The 25,925-nt window shown below is 34.1% G+C and overlaps 4 protein-coding genes across 6 annotated transcripts; 3 read left to right on the forward strand and 1 right to left on the reverse strand.

The window, feature by feature from the left end:
- On the forward strand, positions 1-4,869 carry LOC7484434 (E3 ubiquitin-protein ligase RGLG2). Of its 2 annotated transcripts, XM_024581973.2 has the most exons (13): positions 1-241; positions 638-701; positions 1,149-1,399; positions 1,731-1,815; positions 1,901-2,041; positions 2,126-2,239; positions 2,325-2,422; positions 3,270-3,349; positions 3,426-3,531; positions 3,628-3,755; positions 3,847-4,030; positions 4,206-4,262; positions 4,340-4,869. In XM_024581973.2, exons 3-13 carry the CDS (start codon positions 1,172-1,174, stop codon positions 4,418-4,420), a joined length of 1,302 nt encoding a protein of 433 aa, XP_024437741.2. In that variant the 5' UTR covers positions 1-241; positions 638-701; positions 1,149-1,171; the 3' UTR covers positions 4,421-4,869. The 2 variants fall into 2 exon arrangements, with proteins under 2 accessions (XP_024437741.2, XP_024437739.2); XM_024581971.2 differs by lacking the exon at positions 638-701 and having other exon boundaries at positions 2-241.
- Positions 4,870-7,475: 2,606 nt separating this feature from the next.
- On the forward strand, positions 7,476-10,720 carry LOC7484435 (28 kDa ribonucleoprotein, chloroplastic). The gene is made up of 4 exons (XM_024582169.2): positions 7,476-8,103; positions 8,182-8,283; positions 9,829-10,110; positions 10,431-10,720. Exons 1-4 carry the CDS (start codon positions 7,567-7,569, stop codon positions 10,491-10,493), a joined length of 984 nt encoding a protein of 327 aa, XP_024437937.1. The 5' UTR covers positions 7,476-7,566; the 3' UTR covers positions 10,494-10,720.
- A 600-nt stretch (positions 10,721-11,320) lies between these two features.
- On the reverse strand, positions 11,321-14,869 carry LOC7484436 (protein-L-isoaspartate O-methyltransferase 1). 2 transcript variants are annotated; one of them, XM_002318654.4, is made up of 4 exons: positions 14,591-14,869; positions 12,923-13,193; positions 12,148-12,312; positions 11,321-11,779 (listed from the first exon to the last, which is right to left on the reverse strand). In XM_002318654.4, exons 1-4 carry the CDS (start codon positions 14,846-14,848, stop codon positions 11,529-11,531), a joined length of 945 nt encoding a protein of 314 aa, XP_002318690.2. In that variant the 5' UTR covers positions 14,849-14,869; the 3' UTR covers positions 11,321-11,528. The 2 variants fall into 2 exon arrangements, with proteins under 2 accessions (XP_002318690.2, XP_024437938.1); XM_024582170.2 differs by having other exon boundaries at positions 14,617-14,766.
- Positions 14,870-21,513: 6,644 nt separating this feature from the next.
- Positions 21,514-25,389, forward strand: LOC18103796 (protein SIEVE ELEMENT OCCLUSION B). The gene is made up of 8 exons (XM_006376823.3): positions 21,514-21,814; positions 21,963-22,070; positions 22,226-22,306; positions 22,402-22,850; positions 22,953-23,059; positions 23,531-23,664; positions 23,889-24,389; positions 24,529-25,389. Exons 1-8 carry the CDS (start codon positions 21,611-21,613, stop codon positions 25,144-25,146), a joined length of 2,202 nt encoding a protein of 733 aa, XP_006376885.1. The 5' UTR covers positions 21,514-21,610; the 3' UTR covers positions 25,147-25,389.
- The last annotated feature ends 536 nt before the right edge of the window (positions 25,390-25,925 follow it).

Genomic DNA, 25,925 nt, shown 5'->3' on the forward strand with positions numbered 1-25,925 from the left:
TATGCCACAATAACAAGGAACAGTAAGTGCAGGGAAACTTCCAAGAACCAATCAACTCGCAAAGCAGTAAACAACAACATGCCCACTTTGCCTTCCTTTGTCATTTCAACTTGAACCCAACAACCATTTCCATCCTCTCTCTATCTCTCATGGACTTCTCCGCCACTGATATCATTCTCAGCCTTTGTCCGTATCAATCTACACGCAACAATTAATGCCGTGGAAGCTCACTCTTGTTAAGGTAACTTCTAGTTTAAAAATCTTGTTTCTTTCCTTGAACTGGATTTACCGAATTCTAACATGGGTCAGTCTAGAATTTGGAAAGCATGAGATTCTCTTGCATAGTGAATGTAGATTGTGAATGTAGATTGTGACTGTAAACTTGTATGATAACTGGTGTGAATTATGAAGGAGTAGTAAAAAGCATGCTGCAATTTCAGGTAAGAATTTTGGAACTGTTTTTCTTGGCTAGTCACGGATGAGAAAAGTCTTCGATATTAGATTTTCTGTGGCAAAAAATACTGCTTCAATAATGCAAAACAAGTTTAAACAATAATTAATTTTTTGAAGAATTAGGATGACCCACTTGAGCCAGAGAATGTCTTGCCTTGACTAAATGGATCTGCTTCTGCATCAGGATAAAAAATTTGCAGTTGCTTTGACAGGTCCCACTTCAATAGCAGATAGAAAACTTGGAAATTGTAAGACATTGACCTGTTTTGTTTGGCATGCATGAATTTCCTCGTATTCAAATTCATTTTGTTGAATTTCAGCCTCTGAAATTATGAACTAATACTTGCTTTCCTAGAAATTTCTTGCTTATGGCTATTGGAAACATTTTCTTCCTGAAACAATATTTTGTTTCTAAACAATGTAGTCGAGGGTCTAAAAGGGAAATTAATCGTATAATCAGGAGTTCAATTGGCTTTCTATTATATTTTTTCTCAAGTCGTTTCTTAGAATTTGTTTTAGTCTTTATCATAGACTTTAAGACTTTTAAGTGAATAGAAAAGTATTTTATTCATACGAAGAAAGCTCGAGAACAAAAGGTTTCTGAACGACCTGTTCTACTCAGTTCCCATTATGACGATTTTTTCATTTTCTTCAATTCGGGGAGTGAATTGTTTTTGCATTCGTTGGAGTTGCAGATAATTGATAGTTTGTAGCATTAATGGGTGGGATACTCTCCAGACGTTCAAGCTCTCGCCATCCTTCTAGTTCACACTCATGGAGCCATCACAGCTATCCCCAGTCACCATATGCTCAACCAAGCCAAGAATATATGCAATACCAGCACTATGTACCTCCACCTCAGAGCTATGGTGATCCAGCACCAAATTCCAGGAGGTTGGAGAGAAAGTATTCAAAGATAGATGATAATTACAATAGCCTGGTGCAGGTGAAATATTATTTCTTATTTCTCTGCATATCATCATGTCCATACTATAGTTGTGGAGGACCTAACTAAATAGTTGTTGGAAACTATGGAAGATGTTATCATTGAGAATGTGTTTTAGATTTGCTTCGCTTGGAAGAAAATTTGCATGAAGCTGGGTTTTTATTTTATTTTATGTTTTTGACTATTACCAGTGACAAGGTGAATCACTCTATCAAAACCAAGATATTAATCTCTTATGAAATAACTAAATATCAACTTTCTGATGTTAATTATGATAACATTTTATTGCTACAAAGAGTGTGATCTTGTGCCACAATCAACCTGTTCACAGGTTACTGAAGCCCTGGCACGTGCTGGTTTAGAGTCTTCAAATCTTATTGTGGGTATTGATTTCACAAAAAGCAATGAGTGGACAGGTTTGACCTCAAATGTGCAGATTCAAGCTCTTTGTTTTTTTCTTTTTCCAACTTGCATTAACTTGTTAGCCTGCTTAAATATTAGGTGCAAGGTCATTCAGCCACAGAAGCTTGCATCACATTGGGGATGATCAAAATCCTTATGAACAAGCAATATATATCATAGGAAAAACACTATCTTCCTTTGATGAGGATAACTTAATACCCTGTTTTGGGTTTGGAGATGGTATTTCTCAGAACAAGTGTGCATTGACAGTTAAAAGTTTTAATCCTCATTATAACTTATAAATGTAATTCTATGAAATATCAGCATCAACACATGACCAAGAAGTTTTCAGTTTTTATCCGGATGAGAGGTTTTGTAATGGATTTGAAGAAGTTTTGAGACGCTATAGAGAATTGGTCCCCTGTCTACGACTTGCAGGTTGCAAATTTAACCCCCTTCTTTAGCTTCTTTCTCAGTTGCATTTCTGCTTACTGATTTCTCTCACTTTTTTGTTTTGTGATAGGACCAACATCTTTTGCTCCTGTCATTGAAATGGCTATTACTATAGTTGAGCAAAGTGGTGGCCAGTACCATGTTTTACTTATAATAGCTGATGGACAGGTAATTGTTTTTTTTTTTTATATATATTTCATAGTTTGCGATGAGTCACCAGCATAAGTGTGCAACTGATATGAATTTTTCACCCTTTTAATCCCATTTGAATAAATGACATTTCAAACCTTCTGTAGAATTTGTTTCAACTGCATTGCATTTGAAATAATTAGAAAAGATACTACTTTGTTCTAGTGTAACTGTAAGTTTGATTGTTGGCCATAAACTTCTATTAAAGATGTAGTTTCAGGCGAGAAAGCTGCATTTCAAGTCTCTCATGTTTTTGTAACTGAGCATTCTTGCTGTTAGTGGAATATATTATGTTCAGGGAAATATGATCAAAAGAAGAATTGTAAGAGTTTCTGTTTGTTTTCTTTTTTCTTTTGAATATTTTCCAGTGGGGGTGATTTGAAATGACACTTTAACCATTAAGTCTCAGCTTTTAAGTCCTTAATCACTGGACCAATGGTTCAATGGCAATGCCAGAGTTTCTTGTTTATTTAATTTCTGGTTATTTTGTTAGTGGAATTTAGCTGTTTAGCGCATCAGGCAGCAACTCAGGTTTAATAGCTAGTCTTACCAAACATCCTAATGAATAAGTAACTCAGATGAGTTTCCTGATTGGCCAAAGGGATTAGTATTTCCGGAAAAATCATAAAGCAAGTGAGATCTCTTATTATTACTAGGTTTGGTGTTTGGACCTCAACAAACTAGAATTATAGCAACTCTGATTAAAATTTCTTCCAAACTCAATATCTTTTACTTTCAACATCAGAATATGTTGTCCAAATTTCACACATGGTCACTTTTATTTCATCTATTTGAGATTGATTCCATGATCTATGGGTTGCCACAGGTGACAAGAAGTGTCGACACTGAGCATGGCCATCTAAGCCCGCAGGAAAAGAGAACAGTTGAAGCAATTGTGAAAGCAAGGTAAAATGTTTAGCCTTGTCACGTAAGTAATTTTTTCTTTCCCAAAACCTGTTTTGATGCACTTGTTAGTTTCCAGTGAGTACCCCTTGTCCATTATATTAGTTGGGGTTGGAGATGGACCGTGGGACATGATGAAGGAATTTGATGATAACATCCCTGCTCGGGCATTTGACAATTTCCAGGCAAGAAGTTTTTATCTTCACTTTTATTTGCAAGTTTTGCAGTTCCCTAACTTGTACTTGGTCGGTGCTAAACTGGGAAAATGCTACCTTTTGTAGTTTGTGAATTTTACAGAAATAATGTCAAAGAACATGGACCGGCCTAGAAAAGAAGCGGAGTTTTCTCTAGCTGCTTTGATGGAAATACCTTCTCAGTATAAAGCAACGCTAGAGCTTAATATTATGGGGTAACTTTCAACTTCTCTACACTTCACAGAAGGTTTATACTGCCCTTGAAATGCTGAATGCAAATTGTATTTTATTTCATTGCTTTATCAGTGCTACTAAAGGGAAGGCTATAGATAGGGTTCCTCTTCCCCCTCCCCAGTATGGTGCTGGTTCAACTTCATTCAGAAACCCAAAACCTGCCCAATCAAGCAACAGTCGTCCAAGTGCATCTTCTTCTGGCAGACATGATGTGGTTGGCACAGCACTTCCTGCAAGTTCTGCTTCTGATAATCATGTACTCACAGTTTCATACCCTTCTGTTGCTGAATTAATATTTGAAAGACTTCTTTCGTTTCACTTTGTGCTAGCTTCCTGATTATAGTCTTGCTAGTGCATTTGCTCTTGGAACAAGATTGCAATGTTATATCTGAAGTGAGAGTAATGAATTTGAACTTTTTTGACATGAGCAGCTTTGTCCCATTTGCCTCACCGACCCTAAGGATATGGCCTTCGGTTGTGGACATCAGGTAAATATATTTCTCTCTCTATATCTCTCTAGCATATAGATAGGATGCATCTTATGTTAAGTTTTATTTAATTGCAGACATGCTGTGACTGTGGTCAAGATCTCCAGTCATGCCCCATTTGTCGAAGCACCATCCACACCAGAATAAAGCTCTATTAAATGGTATCTACTGGCATTCTTCGAAAGAAATGAAAAACAAAAGATTCAGTACTTGTCACAAGACATTATCTCTCAATTGTCATTATTGCATCTCCAAGTTCATCGCAGTTATGTCTATGGATGAGAGGACTTGTTATGGATGTGCATAAGAGATCAGATGGAAGGAGTTTTCACAAGATCTTTTGCCCTGTAAATAAAACAGTTCTCCATCTTCATTGCCATTAGCCATCCTGGTTAGCTATATAGTTTGATCAGCCTGGTTCCATAGCCGACAGCCTTGATTAGTAGTTGCAGACGTAGTTTGATTAAATAATATGATTGCTGCAGTGCTGCCTGTTGTTTAAGTCTCCTCTTTCTTAAGGTTTCACCAAAACATTTTGTTTCCATTCCAATGCTTATTCAGGGTCCACTTGGAGACCAAATACAAGCAAATCTTTTTTGATTCGTAAGATTGATATGAACAAGTGTAATTTATAACTTAGTCCATATAGTTTAGCAAAACAGATTAATTAGGATTAATCAACTACAGTTTGTATGGAAATTAGAGAAACAAGGGAAATTAAACTAAGAAAAAAAAGAAGAGAAGGGAATTTTTTATTTTATTTTTTGGTTTAAGAAAGTGAGAGAAATATGGTTTTACTTGTCTGGATATATTAATAGAAAAGAAAGCAAGACAAATTTTTTTAGAAATTCTTAGAAAAATATGAATGTTCAAAAACTTCTTATTGGTCTAAATGATATGAGCAATATGGTTTTGAAACAATTTGATTTTTTTATAAATAAAATTAATTAAAAGAATTAGAAAAAAAAACAAACATTAAACAAACCGTCATTCAATATAATTTTTTTTAACAACTCGAATAATTTTTTTGAATTGTTAAAAGGACAACATTGAATGATGACAAGTCCTATGTGTTTTTTCTAATTTTTTCTATAATTATTGTATTTGTGAAAAAAATTCAAATGTTTTAAAATAGCATCATTTATTAAAAAAATAATTATCAGACCTTATTTTTCACAACCCAATAGTTTAGAAGTAAAAGATATCATTAAATTAATAGTAAATTGTTCATAAGTTATGACAGAAATAAATTTTATGATTAAATCCTTGAGAAAATCTCATGTTTTTGTCCCGACATTAACGACAACAAATCTTGTGTTGAACAAAATAACATGTTTTTAATACTTAACCACTATATACTAGGTGATAAGTGCCTATGATCTTCAGGCTGTCATTTGATGTTTAAATCCTAAAAAAGGTTGCAAGGATTTTATTTTTTCGATATGTACGTGGATGTCCTTGTATATTATTGAAGGAAAGCTAAATATCTACCCATTCTAATTGGACACACAATCAGGCAGTGTTGGATCCTTCATCCGGAGTTGAAGTCTAATTTTTTTATAAAAAAAAAAACTTCAAAAAGGTTACGAATATAGAGCTTATATTGCTACTCATTCTATTGATAATTCTTCTTCGAGTGATGTGGTAAATTTTTCTACTAACCTGGCTGCCCTTCTTAATGATTTTGCTACTTATCTAAAGGAAAAAGGTGATACTAGCTTGACAACTTCGAGCAATTTTGATTTCACGACTCTTACCATGGTAAGTTTGATGGTTTCCTACCAAACTCTACTCATCTATCATAAGAGAATTTTAAAGATATTTTAACTGCATTTAAAACTATTTTAGTTACTAGTACTGTGCATAATTTTTAGGTAATTGATTCGGGTGCCTTGATCATATAACAAATAAAGTGACTAGCTTATACCATTTTGAAAAATTTTCTACTCCCTAAACTTTGTTTTATTTTTATTTTCCTATACATTATTCTCTTTTCATACATTTATTAACTTAAATATTGGAGTGTTCCGTATTCCCTCAAGGGATTGGTTTTTCAGGAACAACTTAGGACATCACCCTATAAGCCCAAGACACAACCAGAAAAAACTCAATTTATGTGTAAAGTTTTTTCATGACTTTATTAATGACCCTATTTGTAGAAACCAAAACAAAAGGCTAATTTATTTTCATTTTATTTTTCATCAAAATTCTTTTAATGGCCGACAAAACTCAAGAATATGAGAAAATACTTGACCTCCTCACCATGGAAAATATAGCCCCTCCAGATCTCTAATAACTTTTCTATCAAGTATAAATACTCGATAATATTATTCTAGCCATACAAGAACAACTTCACACTCAAACACAACACACAACTCCAAATCTATTACATACACCAGGTGTACAAAGACAACTTAAGACATGATAATTCAACTCTTTAAAAGAGTGAACACTCCTTAACAGACCTTATTTATAAGCATGACTATCATCATCAATCTTTTTTTGAGTCTTAATTTTGCTCAGATGCTGATGCTCCTTATCGCAAAAGACTTAGACATGAAACCACAACAAGTCTTGAACACCTTTCCCGCAATATAGGAGACTCTACACTTTATCATAGAGTGCTATAAACTTATATCTTTAAGGATTGGGTCACCATAAATACCAACATGAACAACTATAATGGTTCTATAATTCCCTGAGCTTACATATAAAATGTTAGAAACATTCTATAATTTGTGACACAAAAAAATAACATCGTGTATAAAATTCTTCCAATAAATTTTAGTAGATATGCTAAGATATGATATCACTTTCCTAAACCTAGCTACGTATATTTATAATCTTTATATTAAACTCATCTTTCATTTTAATACTAAATAAAAAAAAACACAATTAAGCTTTTTACCACCCAATGAAAGGATTAAAACACCAAAGCATATCTTCGCATAATCAAATATAAATGCTAGCTAAGCTTTTCCGTGCACCGTTGGACATGCTATACCATGTCATGGTCAATTGTCATATTGCTTATCTGCTGGTCTTCAACTTAAATGACAAGTCGTCTGTTAAAAAAGACAGCCCTCCAATTCCATAAAATATCTTGAGAAAGCCCATTACCTAATCCAAGAGGCCCAAAATTTCAGTCCATAAAAAAAAATTAAAAGAAATAAAGAAATAAAGTTGCCTCCTCTTAAAAACCCTCTCCTCTTCCCAGTCTGCCTCTTATCCTCAAACCCCTCTGAACCCCCTCCACTCCTCTCCTCTTCCAGCTCTCCCCTCCTCTCTCTATTTCTCTCTCAAAATGTCTGCTGCATCTGCTTTCACCTTCAAGCCCCTCTTAATGGCAGAAACATGCCTCTGTTCACTCCCTTCGACTTTCGCTTCGAAACCCCCACTTAAATCTCTCCCTATTTCACAAAGACCCAGCAAGCTCCAACTCTCATACTCCCACTCTTTATCACCTTTCTCTCTAAAACCCAAAACCCATCTCTCCTTAACAATCCCGTTTGTAACTCAGACCTCGGATTGGGCTCAACAAGGAGAAGAAGACAACACCACTATCACTTTAACTGAATCGGAGCAAGAAGAACAAGGAGAATCCAATTGGGTAAATGAAGAAAGTAATGATTTTGAAGGTAAAGTACCTGAATGGGAGGCTGAAGGAGAGGATGCAGCTGCTACCGAAGCTATTAGAGGTGAAGGAGAGAGTGGTGACGAGGAGGGATTTGTAGAGCCACCAGAGGAAGCTAAGATTTTTGTAGGGAACTTGCCATATGATGTTGACAGTGAGAAGTTGGCTATGTTGTTTGAACAAGCTGGAACTGTTGAGATTGCTGAGGTAAATAAATGCACTTGCTTTTTTGTGTTTTAGAGTGTTTCAAGGGTTTTATGGAGGTTTTGTTTTGTGGTGTTGTAGGTTATTTACAACAGGGAAACTGATACAAGTCGTGGGTTTGGGTTTGTGACGATGAGTACTGTTGAAGAATCCGAAAAGGCTGTGGAAATGCTTCATCGTTATGTAAGTTTCTTCCTATATTTGTTTTGTTGAAACTTTTGGCTATGTGTGGTTTGGGACGATTTAAAACTATATATAAACTTATGATAGTTGCTAGAAATGAGTGAAAGGGAGTAGGCAGAGTGGGAGATGCCGTTTCTATGCCTTTATCGCTAGAAGAAGAAAGATGCTGGATTTTTGGAAGTTTCCTTGCTCTAACTAATTGAGCCACCTGTTAGGTTCGGATGGCTGAGTATTTTGTATAATATGGGAAGAGAAATTCTCTTTTTTGGTTGAGTAATGGTACTTTTTTTTTTCATTTTGAAGATAAAATTCACGTGGGGTTCAACTAAAGATGTTAATTATAGGAGATGAAGTTGTTACATTACCTTCAGGAGAGTAGTTGCATTGAGTATTTCTGCTATAGAAAATGGGAATCATATAGCCTTTGATCAAGTTGGAGTAAGGATGTCTGGATGTTCCTCACAGGGTAGAAAGACTTGTTACTAGTAATTGGATAGCTTTTGATTTTTTAAGGGTGAGGTGTCTGGTTTGCCTCACTGAGTAGAAAAACATGTTACATGTGATGGATAGTCTTGAGGGTCTGAGATGATTTTTATTTAATGGAATTGGATGGAGAGTGTGAGGGGTTTTCTGAAATGGGCAGCACAGAAAGATATTTTACAAGTGCTGTTTGAACTGTTATTGGTTGCTGAGGTGGGAGTCTCATATGACTGAAATTCAAGCAGTTGCATAAGTAAAGCTAATTTGTGAACAAGAACTGTGGCTGCTTGAGTAGGATGCAACAAAAATAAAATCTAACTGTTTATTAAAGAAACGCAGTTCAATTGCAGCATGTGACATGGTGGTAGGAGCTTCTTGGGTTTGGAAGTGAAAGTAGCAACAGTGAAGAGAGTTGAGTGTGGTGTGTTAGATCATTTGAATATACAATCAGACAGAATGTGGTGATACCCCAAAGCAATGTTGTTTGGCGAGTCCACTTTATGTGCAATTAAGGGTGGTGTACATTGCAAATAATGACCAATTAGTGTGGAGATAGGACATGATAATGCTAATTAGAGATTACAGGAGTAAAAGAAAAATATTGTTGGCCACAACCTTTTTTTTTTTGAGTTTGTCCACTGTTGTCAGTTGGAGCTTGTTGTTTTCATAAAGCTATGTTGTAATCTTTCAGTTTCATGTGATTTTTGCACAAAATGCTGTTTAACTGTAATACCACTGGAAAGGTTGAGAACTTGCTTATCTAGTAAAACAAGCCTGTTATTTATTGAGAAAGTATCCTTGGTTTTGGGATTGTTTGAAGAGAATAAAATTACAATTGCATCAATAGTCATGCACCTTATCTTTGCCTGAGAATTGCTGATCGTACTTGGCATGGTGGATTATGCTTTGCCATTACTCTTTGTTAGAGTTGATTCTGAAGATCAACATTGGTGATAGATGTTCTGCTTGTTAATCAGGACATAACTGATATGAAAATCTTCAAATCTTACCATGAATTTTTTCCCAATAACCAAGCTGTTTTCTTTTTTATTCTATATTGAACAGGATTTAGATGGAAGGTTTCTGACTGTAAATAAGGCTGCTCCTAGAGGATCAAGGCCTGAGCGCCCTCCTCGTGTGTCTGAACCTGGTTATAGAATCTATGTGGGCAACCTACCATGGGATGTGGATAGTGGTCGCCTGGAGCAAATTTTTAGCGAGCATGGTAAAGTAGTGAGTGCTCGGGTGGTTTTTGACAGGGAGACTAACCGTTCACGTGGTTTTGGCTTTGTAACTATGTCCACAGAGAGCGAGTTGAATGATGCCATAGCTGCACTTGATGGACAGGTATGAGATGAGTGCTTACTATTGTGGAAATACAATGCTGAATTTTTGAGATTTGTAATTTTTGTATGTGGAAAAGAAACTAATCGCACTATAAGCATGGTTGATTCATGCAAGTAAAACAATGAAAGAATGAAAGAAAGATGGCTGATGATTAGGAGTTCTTCGGATTATATTTAGAAGATTGCCATCAATTTATTTCAATATCATGAACTTATAGTTTGGAGAACAAATAGATGAAACAGTAGATCAGTTCTTTGTCTATTCTATAAATGCCCTTCAAGTTTCTGTTCCATGATATACATGAGCTTCTGGTTTTGCAGAATCTGGATGGGAGACCAATCAGAGTAAATGTTGCTGAAGAAAGACCAAGGCGCACCTTTTGAAGTCATATGAATTAAATAGATGTCTGCGCGCCCCGCCCCGCCCCCCCCCCCCCATGTATTTTTGCTGTTTTTTTCTTCAGTTTTGTGGTATTAATTTTTTTTAGCCAGTTGCATGGGAAGCTCATTAGGAGTTTTGTACTTGAACTGTCTTAACGTGTTCCTTAAAAATTGTTGCGCAAATTCGAGTACATTGGGCTCTATGAGATAATATTTAATTTGTTGGCACAGCATCTAGTCTGAGAAGATGAAACTAGTAACTGGGTACTGAAATTTGTTAGGCCAAGCACTTCAACGAGGACGTTTGACTTAAAACTTGGTTTCATAGACTGGCTATGCTCTGGGCTTGCTGGTGACAAGGTTTGTATCTGTTTTTATTCTGGGCATTTGTGCTTCTCTATAAAAAAATTTATGGATTCATCTTTAAAGAACCACTTTAATTAAGATTTAATAAAAAATAAATTTTACCATACTGATATTTTTAGATATTTTAAACAACCACTTATCTGATATAAAAAATAAATTAAAAAATATTATGTCAAAAAACAACTAACAAGAAGCTCTATATCAGTTGAATGATTCCAATTGAAATATGGATGCTACTAGTAATACCAACTCACACCGAAGAAAAAAGGAAAGGTAAGTTAACTAATCTTTTGTTTTGAGTGCTAAGCCAGCTCTTCTCAGAGTAAAATCATGCCTGAAGTTCCGCTGCAAATTAGGACAGGAAGTTTAATCATGTCGTGGGGTTAATGCCTGTCAACTGGAAAGGCAACTACTAAGGACGACCTGTCATAATAGATGTACAAACAGATGCTTCCTCTGAAAAGTAAGCTGAAGGTCTTGAAATGAGATGATATAAACATAAGATGATCAGCATCTACTATTTACAACTTCATCAATGCAGGAGCTTAGGAGGGTTTGTCAACACCATACTTGACAGAATCTCGTACATATGCACAAATCCAAAACAACACTCTGATGGAACCAGCACTTCACCTACCAAAAAAAGACATCCGAAACCCCGCAATTGGGCACCTAATAACCCCGCAATTGGGCATCTCTACTTGTTAAAGGGACATAACGGACAGAAGTTTCACTACGAACACTAATGGAACCATCCTCATTCTTGTCAATCACCTTCAAATCCTGGAATATGTTACCAACCGGAATCACCATCCTGCCACCAGGTTTCAACTGATCAAGAAGTGGCTGTGGGATTTCTGGCGCTGCTGCCCCAACATGAATGGCATCATATGGAGCAAACTCTGGCCAACCTTGTCTTCCATCTACAGATAGCAACATTAACATCAGAGCTTAGTTACTAACAATTTTTAAGCTGGTTTCTTTTGGAAAATTTATCAGTGGAGAATTCAACGTGTTTCAGCAAGCACATCAAGTTAAACAAACAAAAACTGTCAGGGAAATCCATTCTTAATGAGCTTTACTTACAGGAGATAGAACACTAACAAAAATTAAAAAAGAAGACTTCCATATGAATTCCTATTACAATTTGTTCTTTTTCCGAATAATCTTCACCTTAATAAGTGACGTGAAAATCTAAAGTTATTGCTCTGTTGCTGCCAATAGATTAGCCTACAAAACATTTAATATGTTGTAGGAAAACATATTATTATTTGCAAGGTTCGAAACATACCACCAACATGAATTGAGAGGGAACCTTCTTTCAACAATGGAGCTGCTGCGCTTTTCTTGATATTCTTTATGGAAGAACCAGCCAGCTCTGGAATATGTTCTACACCAACAGCACGACCTTGTGGTCCAACCATCAGAGCAAAGCATGCTGTCAAGTACCCAGTCCCTTCAAAAGTAAACAAAGTGAGAAACACAGGATGGGATTGCATGCAGAGAGAAACTTTCTAGAACGATAAATGCATATGACTTGCATTTTTCTTAAAGAATCTACTGCATTACAGCCATGCTAAGCAAGCCGATTTGTGGAACAAGTTTACAATTTAGTAATATGCCTGCGGTCTCCCAAAAGCTTGCACAGCAAGAGACAATAATCAAGACCATTGAGTTCAATGGACTGTAGTAAAAAGCAATCGAAAAAATTTAGAGAAAATGAGCAAATTAAAACAAATTTCTGAAGTTGCTTTGCTTCTTGTGGTTAAAAAATTACTAGTTCTAGTCCACTTCCTTGATGAATCAGGATTTGTAAATCAAAATTCCCTTACTGTTTCAAGACCCTGCTTAGATCAAACTAGGAATATCTGGTCACACAGATTAAGATCCTAAACTTGTTCAGCATCACAAACTATAGCATTATCCAATATTTTTATATGCTTAATGCCTAGTTATTTCACACAGCTAAAATCATCATGTTTGTGGGTTAACACTAACTCTTCAGGAGTCCTATACACACAGATTTTTTGTAGGTGGGAAAAATAATGGATGCATGAGAAAAAAACCTGAGCCAACATCCAGGACATGCATGCCAGACTTCAAATTCTCCTCCAACAACTGCAGGCAAGTTGCATGCATATGAGGAGCAGAAATGGTGGCATTGTAACCTATTGCAATGGGACTGTCAACATAAGCAGGGGTACCATCTGGGACAAACAAAGCCCTGTCAATTGTTTCCATTACTTCAGAGACCTTTTTAGAACTGATCGTTCCATAATTCTGCAATTGCTCCACCAATGCTTTATTTTTATTGATGCTACTTCCAGACCAGAATCGCTGGAAATTGCCAAAAGGAATGTTTAAAGCATTATTCAAACAAAAATATGATAACACTCATGTCTAACAGGATGCACCAATCATTCGTATATAGATAAGCACATAAAAGCTCAATTATTCATATATAGATAAGAGCAGCTGATATCAGCAGCGCTGCAACCAGGAAGCATGGCAATAAACACCACTATTTACAAGGCAAAGACACAAGAATGCATTAACCTCGGGTAGATAGCATGGAGCTGATATCTTCAAAGGAAATATCTTCTCATGATTGACCTCCACATCAGAGATGGCTATGGGCTGACTTTTTAGGTCTAAAGAACCTGGGCTAGTGCAAAATTGTGTACCACTAGTAAAAAAGTAACGAGTCCCAGTAACAAAAGCTATTAGGACATAGTATGTTCACCGAACTTGAAATAGTTTTCCCTGAAATTATGTGCCTCAAACATCCCAAAAAGGATTGGCATTTATTGAGAACTCATCTCAAAAAGTTCTTTCAGAAGACAACAATCTGAAGTCACCATACTTTTGTGCATAAGCAAACCCATCAATCCTATTTTCTACAACTTTATCAAGGACTATATTTAAAGATACTTCAAGTAAAAACTCAAAGCCCTTGGGTTCTATTGTTTCAAAGTACCTAAAAATGTATTTGGTGATAAGTCAAGCAGCCATAGCTGAAACCAACCTGCATGAGGGATACTTTTATCTTTCTGTTGAGAACAGTATAACTTAAAAGTGTTGCCTAAACTTACTCATAACCACTGCGTTGCATTTCTACTTGCATTCTAAACAAAGTGATTAGCGAATGAATTTTAGTTCGCCCTACCAACCAACTTTGACTGTCAAACCATTCGATAGCCAATTTTAAGGAACAATGCCCCGGCATTACAACTCCAGATCATATGAATTCTATTACAAGACAAATTCGTCACTAGAGAAATCATATGTGAACATAGCAACCCATCAATTCAGAAAAGAAAATAGTAAGATTTTATGGGAAAAGAAAGAAAATCTGAAAAGGAAGAAAATACACATCAACCAATTCACAGAAAGTAGTGATCAACAAGAAAAATAGACCACTATCTTTTATAAATATGTGTGTGTATCTCAAAACATAAAAAACAATTTCATGGATTTCTCCTGATACAAACACAATTGCTCATTTCTACACTTCAAAAAAAATAAAAAAATCTATTAACAGCCCAAAAACATACAGATTCCGAAAACATCAAACAAACAAAATATTAAATTCAACATAGCTAAAACGAATAAAGCTCACTACTTTGTTGTAATACAACCACAAAAACAATCATTTCTCTACTTTAGCAGATGGCCCATCATTCATTAACCCTCAAAACACATAAAGGACATAAAAAGAGAGGATAGTGTTTTACCTCCATCCTGAAAAAGAGAGAATTACCCGTGAGAAGACAATTAAGGTTCCTTGGGAAAAAATTAAAAGAGAAGAGAGTGTTAAGTTGAGGTGGAATAGTGTTGTTACGACGGCGAAGATGATGGTAATGGTGAAGGTTGGTGGTGTTACTGTGGGCTAAAAGACGCTTAAGAGGGGGCGAACAATTGCGGAAACCATACGCTATTACTCCTGCTGGGAGGGATAGAGACATAGGCATAAGCATAAGAAGCATGGGCATCTATCTTTTTTTTTTTTTTTTGAATGATGTTTATCGTTTATTCCCTTTACTTTCTTTTTTCGATAAAAAAATAAAAATAAAACACTTGTCAGTTCGTCAGCTAATTAGGATGTATGGGTGACACGTATGCTTCTAGCCCGACAGGAGAGGAAATATGTGGGTTTGTTTACTGAGGTTATTTCTGGGCTTGCGTCTATTGCGGCCTACATTTGTCTTGTTGGGCCATTGGTGATGAATAGCAGCCCATGTAATACTGGGCTTAATAAGCCCAGCCTGTGGGGGCTTGCCCAAGGTGTACTAGGCCCGTTATATATAGAGTTATGTATAAAAAGCAAAAAAGAGAGAGATGAAAGTGAACAACCATTTATTACTCCAAATAGCGAATAATTTCTTCTTTTTTTTTTTGAAAATTAGCACAATTAAATAAAAATAGCAAAAAAGCACAGATGATTTTGTTTTTCGCAAAAAGCATGCCCGGAAAACACACAATTCCCACTGCGAGCTTTTAAGAAATCACAGGTGGAAATTATGGTTTATAGAAATTGTAGGTGAGAACTAAGGTTTTTTTTTTTTTTTAAATAATCGTATGCTTATTTCAAATAATTTTGTTTGGGAGAGTTTGAGATAATTAATAAACGTTGCTATTTTTTTATTGTAAATATATTAAAATAATTTTTTATTTTTAAAATTTATTTTTGATATTAACATATCAAAGCAATTTAAAAATGAAATACAACAATATTTCTACTTTATTTAGGAATTGAAATACAACGATATTATAAATGAACTAATTTGAAGACCAAAAATAAAAAAGAAAATCGAAACAATCAAAGGACATTGTAAAATGACTTCAATTCCATTAAAAATAGGGAGAATTTCAAAGAAACCTCTTTTAAAGAGTGAAATCCCAATTAAAAAAAAACCCCTCTTCTAAAGAGTGAAATTTTATATAGTTTTAGTTTATTGTATGATTTGTACTGAATAATCTTATAGAGAGTGAAATTATTTATTTAATAACTATTTCTTTTTTTACTAGTAGCTAGGCTTGAGTTTTGAGTATATTTTACCTATATAACACTATTTTATTTTTTTGAAGAAAAGAAAAGAAAAGAAAAGTAAATGCACGTGAAGATAGGCGAAACCACTCATTTAGCTACGGACATTCCACTCTTCACTTGCACACATGTTTAGAGATAGCTTGCCTTCTAATTTAAGGAAAACTCATTTAGGTTGAAAAACTTTAACTCAAAAATATATTAGAGAATTACTAAATCAATTAAAATGCGTGGAATTGGTTTGAATATTCATATATATAGTAAATCAAATAAATATATTCTTATACTCATTTGATTATTAATTTCATGTAGTATATATCTCAATGATATATATAGTGTGGGAGATGTTGAGTTTGCCTGCTCAATTTGCAATTAATGGAAGCAAATTACTTTCATTCCATAGGCAATAGATATGTTTTTTTTTTAATTATTATTTTTTAAAAAAATAAGAGGCAAGTCACCCTCAAAGCCACATGTGTTGAGTTGTTTTTCACAAGCAAATGACTTTTTTTATTTGTCATTTGTGTTTTTCGACCTCTTTATTTATCTCTTTTCCCCTTTAATTTTAGTATTTGATTGATGATAAGCTGATTTTTAGTGTACAACAAAATCTTTTGGCTCTTTATTTTTTCTTGGTTTAATGCTTTTTTATTTCAATTTCATAATTATTATGGGTTTTTTAATTTCTTTGGGCTTTTATCTATTGCTTTTTTTAATTTTATTATTTAATATGAAGTTTTTATTTAATTTTATCTTTTAATACTGAATTAAATTATTTTTTTGGATATACCGAGTGAACAAAGCTATGTTGCAGTAATTTTTACATAATTTAATTTAAAATATAGGTTAAATTAAACACGTAGTTGAGTTGAAAATTTTCAAATTTAAACTATTTTACTTAGTTTTATAACAACGCTAAAAAAATTTGACAGTCTAAATGTTATTTTTTTACTCTATTTTTTTTTTCGTCTTAACAACAGCAAGAACACAGCCAATATAAATTAGATATTGATACTAGATTGGTACACATGAAACTAAGAGCGCGTTTAGGAACGCGGTTGAAACCGCATTCCTTTAAAATTTAATTTTTTTGTTAAAAATTATTTTTTAATGTTTTCATTTGGTTTTGACGTGCTGATCTCAAAAATAATTTTTAAAAAATAAAAAAAATATTATTTTAAAGCATTTCTAAACAAAAAATATTTTGAACCGTAACCGCTACTGCAATTCAGATCTATTTAGTTAATTATTAATGATTTTATTTTACTAAATTAAATCTTTAAATTCTTTGAACGATTCTTTTCCAACATAGCTTGTATGGAATCACAACGTGATGCACGCATCAATTATAGTTTTGAGGCGCCTTGTACACGCATCAACACCTGGTACGTACAGCATCTGGTTCTCTTGACCAAAAGTTAAATCTTTCCCTTGAAACTTCAGGCGTCTTCAATTTGAGCTCGGCAATCCTGCTCGCTTGGATCTTTAGATACATGGAAAAGGCTCAATTTGTATATATAGAAGATTACGTACGCTGCTATTCAAGTCACTTGTGCTGATATGTGTGCTAACACACAGGATGATCACCATGGACTGCAGGATGATCACCCTGGAGTGCTAGCACTCAGGATGATCACCATGGAGCACACATGATGATCACCATGGAGTGCAGGATGATCACCCTGGATCGAGTGCTAGCACACAGGATGATCACCATGGAGTCCCATATCCTCTCTACTGTCTTCCCATATATATGGAGAAGTCAAGAGTGTTGCTTATGAATATAAAAGGCTTCACATGTCACGAAATCGTTATAATTTAGCAGTAATGTGACTAGATTGTAGATCCTCTCTAGGCGCGGCGAGTGAAATAAATCCTTTTTAACATTAAAAACAAATGTCCGGAATAACATTTTTTTTAGTCCAAGAAGATTTTTAACCGAATAAAAATTCATCCAATTTGATCTGTTTAAAATTAGATTTGTCGTGTTTTAATTTCTTTTAAAATCACTAACAAAAATTATCTCAGTAATTTGACATGTTAAAAATGCCGAAAAAGGTTTTTACAATATTTTTATTCCATCTTTGTTTTTATTCAAGATTACCAACGTAAATTTTTGTCACAATTTTCATTAGTAAAAAAGCTATAAATATTTTTTTTGTTGGCAATTATGTTGCTTTTTTTTTTTTTTTAATGTCCCCTCTTCCATTTTCACATGAGGTGAAGTCATGAATCGTGTATGTGAATATATAGACATATACTAGATAGGTTGTTAGTGTCATGCTGCGAGCTGACTTAATTTTCCTCAATCTATAAAAAAAGATGTTATTGTGATGTAAACATTTATAAAAAAAAAATCCAAAACTCAGGTCTTGACTCGATTGAGTTTAATAATATCAGATAATTTAATAACATTAACAAAAAAAAATACAATGACAATAAAAAAAAAATAACAATGAAAAGAGAGATAAAAAAAAACTCGACGTGAGCCTATAAAAGTTGGCACACCAAATATATGATTTTTTTTGTGATACAAGGGTAACCTCATTGAAATCAAATTGAATAAAATCATTAAGCTTAATCACTAAATAACCCAACGTCAAAGGGAAAAACTAAAAAACAATTAATTAAAAAAACAACAAAATAAAAGCTCTAGTCAAACTAGGTTAACCCATTGAATTTGTGATCATGGGTACAAGATTGAGATAACCCTATAGATTAGAAACCTGAAAAAAAAAAACAGAAGACCAACTCTCAATCAATTAAATGCTAAAAGATGAAATTAAAATGAAAAAATTAATTTTAAAAAAAATCAAATGTTGAAGAGTTTTATCTAATATTGAAGAAAAAACTAAATAATCTCATAGAAAGTAAAATGTAAAAAATCTCAAATCTCAATTTCTAGCAAACAAAATATTAAACGACAAAATCAAAAAAAAATATAATCCAAAAAAGGTCAAAATAATCAAACTCAAGTCTACTCAGGTCAACATGTAAAATTAACGACCTGGTTGTTATACCGGGGTAATATTTTCAATAATAAATTAACTAAAACTATGAAGGTTAATTACCAAATAACCCAATTTTTATGGGCAATATAACCTGAATTGTTTTAAAAATTAGTTAAAAATCCTATAGAAAGCAATAAAGAAAAAACAGAGACGTAACCCCAACTTATAAAATATAAGCTTCATGAAAGGAAAAACAAAACCCTAATGAATTTTCTAAATACGAGTCAATATCTTAAATCCACAACTCATAAAATACCAATCATGAGTTCAATTAACAACCAATTTAATATGGAGGATGAAACCGAAAAAATATCAATTTTAAAAAATTTTCAAAGTATAAAAAATAGCAATCAAAAGAATAAATATTAAATTTGATAGGAAAAACCCAGAGGATGAAATTACAAAAAAAAAATCAATTTTAATAATTATCTCAAATAAAATAAATAACAATAAAAAAATATAAATTAATTATGACATATGAAAAATTAAGCTAAAAAAGGATGAAATTAAAAATAAATTTTAATTTGATAAATTAATTTGTATAAAAAAATAATAATTAAAAGAACAAAATCCAAATCTGTTGAAGAAAACAATTGAAGAGCTCACTAAAAATCTTGAAGGGCAGCGTCAAAATTGAGATGGAAAGAGAAAACAAGAGAAAAAAGGCTATCAATACCGAACCAAAGACTCATTGGCTACACGTGTTGCCGTATCATCAAGGAGACATTGAGAGGTTTCAAATTAACGCCATCACATAATACGATGTTTATTCATCAAATGACACCACGCATGCCACTTGAAGAGGGCAAGAGTCATCTACACGTGTGATGCTCATCAAAGCCATCTTTTTTTTTTTTAATTATAATGATATTTTTTAAGTTACCAAATAAACTCTAAGCGAGCCTAATTATAATAAAACAAAAAACAAAAATAACTTTGGACAACAACCTAAGATTATTTATTAGAAAAAGAAAAGCTAAAAAGCTCTATGAAAGTTTAATAATATTGTTTTGTTTTAAAAAGTAAATAAGTTATTTTACTTTATAAATAAAATATAATAAGATCAAATTGTCCAAATATTTTTTGAAATGGATTATGTGAAAAATATATTTGCTCCTTGTTGATTTTTTTAAAAGAGTAAAATAATCATTTCACCATTTTAATCAACATTAAAATATATTTTGGTTCGTGCTTGGTTGTTTGGCTTTGTATATCACAAAATCACGTCCTTGATTTATAATATAGCGTGGCTTTTCCTCTTAGGAAAAAACTGCAAGAAATCAATTAGTGCAAAATGTTCAAGTATTAATAGAATAAGCTCAATTACCATTGATTAGCCTATAGCTGAACATGCTTTGAAAAAAAATAGTACGTAATAAATCATATTACTAGCATGTTTGAGGTTGAGATTGTAATAAATTTTATTTTTTAAAATGTTTTTTATTTGTAAATATATATAAAATAATATATATTTTTTATTTTTAATATTAACACAATAAAATAATAAAATAAATTTTTTTTTTAAAATACAGTCCAACCGCTTAAACAAACACTGCCTGCGTTTCAAGCAGGAAACAACTTTTGAGTTTTTATTATGGTAGTGGTGGTGGTTCAAAGTGATTTTCGCTTATAATTGTATTAAAATGAAGTTTTTTTATTTTTTAAAAATTATTTTTGATATTAGCACATCAAAAACGATCTGAAAATATAAAATAAATTTTTATTTTAAATAAAAAAACAAATTTAAAATTTTTAAAAATAAGGTCTTTACCGTGTTTCCAAACATAACAGTCGGATGTAAAAACACCATTTCTAGGATTATGATTTCAGTGTATTGGTTTATTTCCTGTCTGAAAAAACGAAAACTTGTTCAAGATTTATCCTTTGCCTATCTTGTTTCCCAATCAAAAGTTCCAGTACAACAAGGTGTGAAGTAGCTCCAGTGTATGCTCTTGTCTTTGGTAAAATCTATCATTGTCTCTCCTGCTTCTTCCTTTTTTCCTTCTCTCTTTTTTTCAAAATTCTTCTTGTGAGAATAATCTTTACTAAAATCTGGAATGACTTGACTTCTAGGATGCCGTCATATATATAGATATAGCATCATCGTAATTATTGGATGGGAAGTTTGCCAGCTTAGTTATCCCTAATCCCTTACCAGATTTACTGGCAACTGGCCCACCATGATTTTTTGTGTCTGAAGATTTTTGTGTCAGAAGACTCTGATTGAGGGAATAAAACAAAAGAAAAGTTCAAATTGAAGCTTATGATTGTTTTTCTTCTTTTTTATATATATAAAAAAGTTAGGTCGGGAGTTGGAACTATTGTGTCCTGACAGAGAGTGAAACCAACCTCTCTCTCTCTCTCTCTCTCTCTCTCTCTCTCTCTCTCTCTATATATATATATATATATATATATATATATATATGTGCCAGTCCAAGTATACAAGGCGTGATCTTTGTTACAAATATTTTTTGCGAAGAATAATTTATAAAGTTCAGATAAATAGCTGTTACCGTTTGCAAGCAAAGAATAACTAAGCTGGCAGACAGCTTTTCCGAACCAAGCCTCCTTGATAAGGCTATATATATGTAGAAGGCGTTTCTATATATATATACACATAAATACTAAACCCTATATCTCTTAAACTACTCAAGTCCAGCTGCCTTCATTTCTATCACCTTATTTAGAGTTACCAAATGGCCTCAAACAGCATGCAGATCACTCCTGCAATGAACCAAGTGATTCCTAATGAACTTTGGGTCTCCTTGGAATCTAATGGTAGCACAATGATGAAGGCCGTCAGGGCAAGCCATGCTCCTGATGGTCGCAAAGTTGATGTCAAGCCGATGCTCCGTATCATCGACAACATTTTGCTTAGGGCTGCTCCTGCCATCGTAGAGGTTCATATTATCTTAATTCATTGTCCACGTTGATAAGCTTTCTTGCATGCATGTCTCACAAACTGAAAGAAAACTTACGAATTTCACTTGCCTAATTAGGGTTATATATACTACAGCTAGTAATGATATGACACTTGTTTCATTGTAGGGTACATATGAAGATAAAGGTCTTCTGGAGGAGGAAATATTCAGTCGGTCTGATGTGGATGCCAAGCTTAAAACTCTTGCTTCTATTATTAAAAAAGTCTCCTCTGAGGTTGATGACGATATATATACAAGCAATTACATTAAGTCCAATGCCTTCGCGTTGTTCATAAAACTATGAACTTTCATGTATATGAAAATAAATACTTTATCAGAATCACTATATTTTCAACATAATTTTTCTTTTCTTTTCTTTTCTTGCAACAGCTCTTTTCCCACAACAACTTGATCCTCTCAGGAACATTCAAGGCGAACAGCAATGTCAATCAGACCATTATTCCCTATGGAGTTAAGATAACTACTATATCATGACCCATCAAAACCTCTTTCTAATCACTGTTTGTTCTTTAAATTCTCTATTCATCATGCATGTTTTTTTGCAGATGGATTGCAAGTGTACGTGCTCGGGTGGCAGAGATGTGCATGCAACGATTATGATGTTACTCGACACCCTCTCAAGCTATTCGTGGGATGCCAAAGTAGTGCTAACTGTAGCTGCTTTTATAGTGAACTACGGTCACGAATTCCTTCTATTCACATCATCTGAAGCTAAAAATTCAGCACTTGCTCAGTCTTTAGCATTCCTTAAGCAACTTCGAGACATTACTGACCATGCTAAGTTCTCAAAAGCTAAAATCGATGCAATTACTAAACTTATCAAGGGCATCATGGCTGTAACCAAGTACATTGTCGAATTGCATAATCTACCCCCTGAGTCCATTGCAACTGACGAGGCACCAATGTCAAATGCCATGGCTTACATCCCCAAAGCTGCCTACTGGACAATGCTTAGTGTTGTGATCTGTGCCTCGTATATTGCTAGTCTCAGCGGGTATGTGTATGTCTTAAATATTGACAGAATGCATGTTTAATGAATCCATTTTATATAAATTAATCACAGGTAGCTAGATATATTAAAATCATATAATTTCAGGTCTGAGGAAACCACGGAATTATTAGATCTCTCAAGACTGGCTAGTGAAGGCAGCAAAATGCTGGTGATCCTGAAGAGCTACAAAACTATTTACAAGGAGTACGAAGGTAACCCCTGGATACTCTAACCGTAGAATTACCTTAGGTTTTTTTTTTTTTTTTCTAAAACAGAGTTCACGATGACGAGATAAAGCGAAGTATCAAAATATTTCTTTCGTCAAAGCATTAATTAACCAGGGAACATATTTATGATGAAGACCATTCTTTTTGGAAAGTTGGTGCATAATTTTACAACTAATCATTGGTTCAATGATCAAATCAAAAAAGGAAAAGAATATAGAATCCTAGGTCGAATCGAATTTTTTGAACTAAATTAAGGGGTTGTTGCCATGCAGATTTACCTGTTTGTTCAAACTCAGTAGTCTGATGTTGATATTTAAGAGAAATAATTTTAATTTAGATTCCCTCCCACTCCCCCTCCCCCTTTCTCTCTCTCTCTACACAGAGAGAGAGAGAGAGAGAGAGAATTCATATAAAGCTGTCATGGACTAAAAAGAGACCACTATATATGAGATGCAGATGAGAAATGTAAAACAGCTTACTGGGATCTCGTCAAAACTTTCTCCTCAACTCACTCGGACAACATGACGGTTCTCAAAACCTTGCTTTTAGCCAAGGATGGCAAGCAACACCTCGTGGGTCACACCAGTAAGGTCTGTTCTTAAATTCCTTTCATTTTTGGCACTTGTTACGTAGAAATTATTAAATAATTTCCTTGTACAGTTGCTTCCTTGCTAATTGTAGAAAATGAGTCCATTATTAAGATACAATGTTTTTGTGAATATATATGAGTAAGGAAGCAATGCATCAGAAGTATCTTAATAAAAGGAAAACAACAATGTTATAAAATAATTTCTTTTTTCAATTTTATATACAGAGAATTCACATTGAGGAATTAAGGGAAAAGCATGTGTTCCTGCTCGCATCTGGCCTTGATATCTCAAAAGAAGAGATTGATATCCTTGGTAAGTTGTACCAAGAGGCTAAATCCAAGGGAGAGGTTCAATATGAAGTAGTGTGGATCCCAGTTGTGGAAAAGACAATCTCTTGGGACCAAGAGAAACAGCAAAAATTTGAGCAGATACTAGCCATGATGCCCTGGTACGCTATGCCTGAACCTTCAAAGATCAAAGCAGAGGTCATCAAGTACATAAAAAATGAGTGGCGTTTCGAGAACAAGATGATTTTGATGCCGCTAGATAGACAAGGAAAGGTGGGGTCCTTGAATGCCCTTGACATGCTTCTGGTACGGGGAAACAAGGCTTTCTCTTCCATCTATAATGAAAAAGAGGAATCAATATGGGAGGCTCAACAGACTTGGACGCTTGAGCTACTTCTAGGCGGCATTGATAACAATTTCTCCCTCGTACTTGACTGGGTAATTTCACTATCTCTAAATATATCTATACCCTTTGTAAGCGAAAAATAATACTTTAAGCTTCACATTAATAAAGATAGATTGAATATATAGCAAGTTAACTTTGTAATTATATTTGTTGGGCCTTGGTTTTTGCCAGACGAAACAAGGTACGATCGTGTGCTTGTATGGAGGAGAAGATATTGAGTGGATCAGGGAGTTCACGAAAGCAACAAAAGATGCTGTAAAGAACATCAGTTCTGGCACCAGCTTTGAGTTAGTCTATGTGGGCAAGAACAATGCAATCAAGGAAGTGGAAAATATCATCAAAACCATTGACGATGAGAATCTTAGTCGCTATTGGAACGACTTATCTTCCATTTGGTTCTTTTGGACCCGATTGGAGAGCATGCTCTACTTGAAAATGCAACAATGCAAGAACTTAAAAAATGACCGTATAATGCAAGAGGTCACAACTTTGCTCAGCTATGATGACAGTGACAGAGGATGGGCTCTCTTTTGTAAAGGTTCTGAAATGGCCTTGGCACAGGGAGATGTAGCTCTGAAGAGCATGAAAGAGTTCAGTACTGAGAGGAAAGATGCTGATCTTTTCCAGGCAGTAAGCAATTACATCAAAAAATCACAGAAGATACAACGTTGCAGCCGCATTATCCTCTCAGGGGACAGGCAGGAAATCCCAAGCAAGAAGCTAAGTTCGGACGGATGTGAGTGTTCCATGGAGAAGTGCTTCGTGTATCGTTGCTGCGCGGATAAATAGTCTTCGAGCAAGCTTTTCCCGTGCTCTGAAACATCGACCTCCTAGTTCCGTACTCGATTACGAGAATAATAATGTGTGCTTTGTAACTTTTTTTATTTTATTTTTATAGTCTATCCTCTATGGCGAACGTCCTCTTTCTTGATATTTATAATTAGTTGGGTGTCTGCTGGTCCGGCCTCCACTCAACAAGTGTGCTTTCTATGTACTTAGAAGAATGATAAATAAATTGAAGAATATATTTAAGCCTCTTTCTCGAGAATCCCTTCTGGGTTCTCACTTGGTTTTTGCAAGAGTTCAAAATTTTGAGTATGTGCCTAAAAAACGTTTGGTGCTCCTTTTCTTACCGTTTTTTATTTTTTTTTTATTTTTTTTGTAAGAGTTCAAAATTTTGAGTATATATACGTGTTTACATTTAAAGAGAACCAATTTCGTAATGCTAGAGATAAAGGCAAGTTGTATGTTTAAATAATAAAAGGGACCAAGCAAGACATCATCCGAAATGTCACTACAAGATTTAACAGTTTTACTGATAAAATTTTTCCATCGGCATAAGACACATATTCCGTCAGTAATTAATATACCAACGAAATCACCGACGGAAATGTTTCGTCGGTAATTTTTTTTCTGTCGGTAAATCCGTTTGTAATAAAAAAATATTCTTATCGACGAATTTACTGATGGAAAAGACACGTCGGTAATAATATTTTTTATTACCAACGGATTTACCGACGGGATTATTTAAAAACATTTAAAAAAATTCATTTTATAAAATAATTAAA

This window comes from Populus trichocarpa, chromosome 12, assembly GCF_000002775.5.
Source record: "Populus trichocarpa isolate Nisqually-1 chromosome 12, P.trichocarpa_v4.1, whole genome shotgun sequence".
Lineage (NCBI taxonomy): Eukaryota > Viridiplantae > Streptophyta > Magnoliopsida > Malpighiales > Salicaceae > Populus > Populus trichocarpa.

Bases quoted from the DNA above. Each gene is read 5' to 3' on its own strand.
- LOC7484434 (XM_024581973.2), top strand. From the start codon at position 1,172: ATGGGTGGGATACTCTCCAGACGTTCAAGCTCTCGCCATCCTTCTAGT. The intron at 2,240-2,324 runs GTTGCAAATTTA...GTTTTGTGATAG, and splicing joins CCCCTGTCTACGACTTGCAG to GACCAACATCTTTTGCTCCT. The intron at 4,263-4,339 runs GTAAATATATTT...ATTTAATTGCAG, and splicing joins CCTTCGGTTGTGGACATCAG to ACATGCTGTGACTGTGGTCA.
- LOC7484435 (XM_024582169.2), top strand. From the start codon at position 7,567: ATGTCTGCTGCATCTGCTTTCACCTTCAAGCCCCTCTTAATGGCAGAA. The intron at 8,284-9,828 runs GTAAGTTTCTTC...TATATTGAACAG, and splicing joins TGGAAATGCTTCATCGTTAT to GATTTAGATGGAAGGTTTCT. The intron at 10,111-10,430 runs GTATGAGATGAG...CTGGTTTTGCAG, and splicing joins TAGCTGCACTTGATGGACAG to AATCTGGATGGGAGACCAAT.
- LOC7484436 (XM_002318654.4), bottom strand. From the start codon at position 14,848: ATGCCCATGCTTCTTATGCTTATGCCTATGTCTCTATCCCTCCCAGCA. The intron at 12,313-12,922 runs GTTTTTTTCTCA...TTACTTTTGAAG, and splicing joins TGTCCTGGATGTTGGCTCAG to GGACTGGGTACTTGACAGCA. The intron at 11,780-12,147 runs GTATGTTTCGAA...TGCTATCTGTAG, and splicing joins CCTCTCAATTCATGTTGGTG to ATGGAAGACAAGGTTGGCCA.
- LOC18103796 (XM_006376823.3), top strand. From the start codon at position 21,611: ATGGCCTCAAACAGCATGCAGATCACTCCTGCAATGAACCAAGTGATT. The intron at 22,307-22,401 runs GTTAAGATAACT...GTTTTTTTGCAG, and splicing joins AGACCATTATTCCCTATGGA to ATGGATTGCAAGTGTACGTG. The intron at 24,390-24,528 runs GTAATTTCACTA...GGTTTTTGCCAG, and splicing joins TCTCCCTCGTACTTGACTGG to ACGAAACAAGGTACGATCGT.